This window comes from Morone saxatilis, unplaced genomic scaffold (assembly GCF_004916995.1).
Source record: "Morone saxatilis isolate NCDOM2014 unplaced genomic scaffold, NCSU_SB_2.0 Contig24, whole genome shotgun sequence".
Classification (NCBI taxonomy): Eukaryota; Metazoa; Chordata; class Actinopteri; family Moronidae; genus Morone; species Morone saxatilis.
This window is the reverse complement of record NW_023339807.1, coordinates 9,327,347-9,331,657: the sequence shown is the minus strand read 5'-3', so window position 1 is coordinate 9,331,657 and position 4,311 is coordinate 9,327,347. Positions and strand designations below refer to the sequence as shown.

Genomic DNA, 4,311 nt, shown 5'->3' with positions numbered 1-4,311 from the left:
AGTTTGAAGCTATCCACTTCGCTATGGCATTTGTTAGCTTGTCTTGCTTTTGTTTATCTATACTTCTCCCACATGCTGCGTCCAACGTAGTCTGCAGAAGCCTCCCTCCACTCCCCTCCTGTGACCCATGGTTTGTCTGGATGTGTATTTAGAGCCAATGAGCAACCGACTTTCAAAATAATAATAATAGTAAAAAAAAACTGTGTTAATGCGAGATAAAATAATTGTCGGTGTTAATTAATTAATGCGTTAACGCGATAATGACGCGTTAACTTGTCCAGCCCTAATAAAAATACAAAGAAACTAACTTTTTTAATGATTTTGATTTTAAAATTACATTTTTCCTTTTACCTGGACTTTAACAATCCAACTTATCCTTGATGTTTAACAGTATGTGTTCCTTACCTTTTCTTGCAGGCTCTCCTGTGCTCCAGCTAAAACAGAAACGAAGCCTTCCAATGACGATATGAAGTCCTGTTTGACAGCCTGGGCCTGAGGACTGGCAATCTCCCCCCAGCCGTGGTTCATCTTCCTCAGCGTGGGGATGAAGATCTCAGATAGCAACTGCTCCACACTTTTTAACAGACCCACCTCTGTTGTGTCCAGCATATTGAAATTTACATCCTACAAAGAGATAAAAGTGCACACATGAGACATACACACTCACAGAAACTAAAAATGTAAGGTTACAACCATACCCATGGTTCTCTGATAGCATGAGTGAGGTATCTCCCTATGGATTATGCTGACCATGTAGCTCTCTATTTCATTACGCCAGCCACAATTTGCCTACTAAGTCATTCTAATAATTCTTTGATAAATGCAAGAAGGGTAGACTGGTGTGATATCAGTCTCATGCATCAGAAATCCGGGATTACGGTTGTAATCTCTCTGAAGTATTCCCTCACTATTTCACTATGGGGGATATAAGGACAACTGTATTTCCAGACAAGCTTAATTCAAAGGCCAACTGCTATTAACTCCTGGGTAAAACATCCCTCTAAGGAGACTGCATTTAAAACTGTGTGTGCCAGTGTTGGTTCAATGATGTCCAATTAAGGAGAAGGTGAGGCCCAACTGGCTGCCAAACATATATCCAGGAGAGAAATGCTCTTGAATGAGGCCCAAGATGCTGCCATAGGCCAGCAATAGTTTCTACCAACCAGTGGAAAAGACATTGCTTATATAGAGGTTTCCCTGTATGCGGAAAAGTCCATGAAACAAAAAACTGATCTGACTTCCTAAATCAACTGTAGTGTTGTCTGACCTGACTAAGACACGGTGGCCTCCTATATGAGACAGAAAGCGTCTTAAAACCAGAAATACCTCCATCAGTTCCAGGCAGTCGACTGCAGGTGGAGTTCCCATTCTCCATTCATCGACCTCCCCACATGGGTGAAAGGTTTTGTGAGGTTAAGCTAGCCAGTAACTTAACCCTTTAAAATGTTCTGTTGTCCATTAACACCAAATAAATTATTGCTTTGTGAGTTTTTCATATTTATCACATTTTTTGTGTAATTGCTTCCCAATTTTTGATGCTTTTAACCAACAACCTGCTAATCTACACTATCAACAACAAATTACTATTTTTTTTTTTATTTATACAAAAAACCATTACACTACTCTGGCACAACAGGTGCACTCACAACGTGGGCATGCACACCCAAGCTTTACACACAAACACACACAAAAGCTGTCCTTTCTCCTCTCTTGCTGTGAACTGTCTCGTAGCAAACATGCCCTGTTATCAGTGCTGGTGATTAGCTTTGCTGCTGACAGCAGGTGATCAGCGAGAATCAATAGCCAGAACTGCCCATGGTATCAGAGTGCTATTGCTGAATCCCCTAGTGTCCCACTGGCTCTGGATGAAAAGAAGCTGCCTTAGTTAAGGGAAACAATTTATCACACGAATGGGTTTAAAGATAGATCACTGCAAAAGGAATCAAGTGTCCTTTTGTCATTCAAAAATTCAATATTTTGTTACAGTGAAAGAATCAGTCTGTTACATAAACTACAAAACAGAACAGTACAAAAACTATTTCAACTTTGTTATCTTTTAAAAATGCATATGGTTTATATTATTCCCACACCTGAAAATGTTATTCAAAGGTGAAATGATTAGTTTCACAGTTTTTATTTTATATCTCTGACTGACTGTCACCACCCTGAAAGTCATGATGCCTCACATTTCCAAAAACAGCCCTTTGAAAAGTGACTCACTCTGTGTATGTTCTCAGAGGTGATTGTCTTAGAGGTGTTGGCTCTGGTGAAGAAGACACACACCCCGGTCAGTGCCACATCCCTCCCGTCTGTCACAAACACTTTAGACTTCTTGCTGCGACCAGGCTGCTGGGCAACAAGCTGGGAGGGCACAGAGGCTGCTGCTGCTGCTGCTGAAACAAGAATTGGGCACAGAAACAACACAAGGTACCATCACCACAAGCTTGATCCGATACTGGGGAATCAGCATGTTGAATCAAATCACAATTGATTTGGGACCTTATCAATTACTGCCGTGATCGAATGTTTCCGACATCAGCAATTAGATATATAGTCTACACATAACATTCATTTTTGACATGGTTAGTGTACATTTTCATGTTACCTGCTTCAACTGGCTCAGTATCCTGATAGTAGAACATGAGATGTGGAAGACCCTCAGCTACAAAGAACTGCTCCATGCGATCAATCTGAGAAAGATGACAAGAAAACTTTCAGCACAATCAGACAGTCTCCCCAACTGAGAGACAGTTGAGTGCTTACTGTAGATGCACAGACACGCACAGTGCAACCAAGGCCAAACTTTTTACTATTGCCAACACTTAAATTCTTAACCCCCTAAAACTGATATAGCTCAAATAAAATAGATGTGGCAGTAATTTCGTTCCAGTAACAATATCAATTTATATATATATTATTTTATATTTATATGTATGTCTTGCAAATGCTACCATACCTACTTGTTTTAGTTAGCCGTGTTGCTGTGGTTTATACAAAAAAATCCTAAAACTGAAAATAATGAATGAATAATGAATACAGGGTACCTGATTCCCCTCCAGTATTGCATCTTCCACATCAGCTTTCTCCACTCCCAGGCATGAAGACACAATGCTGAGGATGTAGTCATGTCTTCCATCCAGCTGGGCCCGCTTAGCTTCACGCTCCTCTTTCAGCTTTTGCTAGACAAAATGTACAGACACGTTTAATTAAATGTTTTCCATGAGAGGAGCACATATCGAGTTAAGCCATCACATGACTGAACAGAGCACAAAGTCATTCAGCCATATTTCACATACTTTGTGTGTACTGATGAGGCTGTTGATAATGATCGATGACTCTCCTGTGGTCTTCCACTTTTTCTCAGACATCATTTTAATAAAAACTTAGAAGACGAACCATAGTTATGTATGGTTCCAATGAATAAAAAAACAGTATCCTTCTGTGCTTTGTATATAGCTCCACACAAGAATGACAGAACATATCCAAAAATAGATGTCAGTATTCCTTCAAGATTTTCAAAGGCACATCTCCATTTTCATCTTTCTGGTTTTGACAAGTGCCTCCATTTCTCTCCAATGAGTGTTTTAGCACCCATCCAAAGTCTGCAAAATGCAGGTCCTTAGAAAAGATTTAACAACATGGGCAGTTTACAACAGGCACTGCATTTAGGATGGCGGGACGGTAACATCAACCACAGTGGGTTGCCAGGTTACGCTGCTCAGTAACACAAGAACAAGGTTAGTCAATAAATTACATGAAACCTGGTGTTGCATGGTGTGCCAGCTGCATGGTGCATTTAAATCTCTCATTTACCCTTCCTTTTGTCTGTCTCGAATTTAAACAGGGAATGACAGGAATAGCTATTTCTGGCTTAAAATACTTTTTGCATTGACGTCACCATGGTCAGACCATTTTTTAAAAGCCCATCTTCTGCAACAAAGCAGGAAACATCATACTGTGACTGGCCATGCCAAAAATAGATCACTTGAGATCTTTAATACACCATTCTGTTTAGACAACTGTTAACAACTGGATTAAACTTTAACATTTAGAATGACATACTAAGTGATCAAGTGTCTCACCATGTTCTCCCTTTCTCTCCTCTCCCTCCCTTGTGTTTTTAAAGTACACATCGATGTGGTTGTCTGTACTTCATAGAACACTGTTGTTTAGCCTTATCCATCTATTTTCTCTTGCCAAATGAAACCGACTGCTAAAGTCTGCAATCATACATGGAGCACAGGACACATTGTACATGCAAGGACCCTGAGTCAGTCCCCAAGGACCGTATTGAGAATCGGATTGGAGACC

General features: G+C 40.2%; 1 protein-coding gene across 1 annotated transcript in view; it reads right to left on the bottom strand.

Annotated features, from left to right (window-relative positions):
* Positions 1–3,659, bottom strand: part of dnah5 (dynein, axonemal, heavy chain 5) — a gene marked incomplete in the record, with an annotated part of 84,165 nt that extends 80,506 nt beyond the window's left edge. The window contains 5 exon segments of the mRNA XM_035672845.1: positions 406–624; positions 2,221–2,393; positions 2,606–2,690; positions 3,045–3,179; positions 3,297–3,659. Of these exon segments, the coding sequence (XP_035528738.1) occupies positions 406–624; positions 2,221–2,393; positions 2,606–2,690; positions 3,045–3,179; positions 3,297–3,371 (687 nt within the window).
* Between the last annotated feature and the right edge of the window lie 652 nt (positions 3,660–4,311).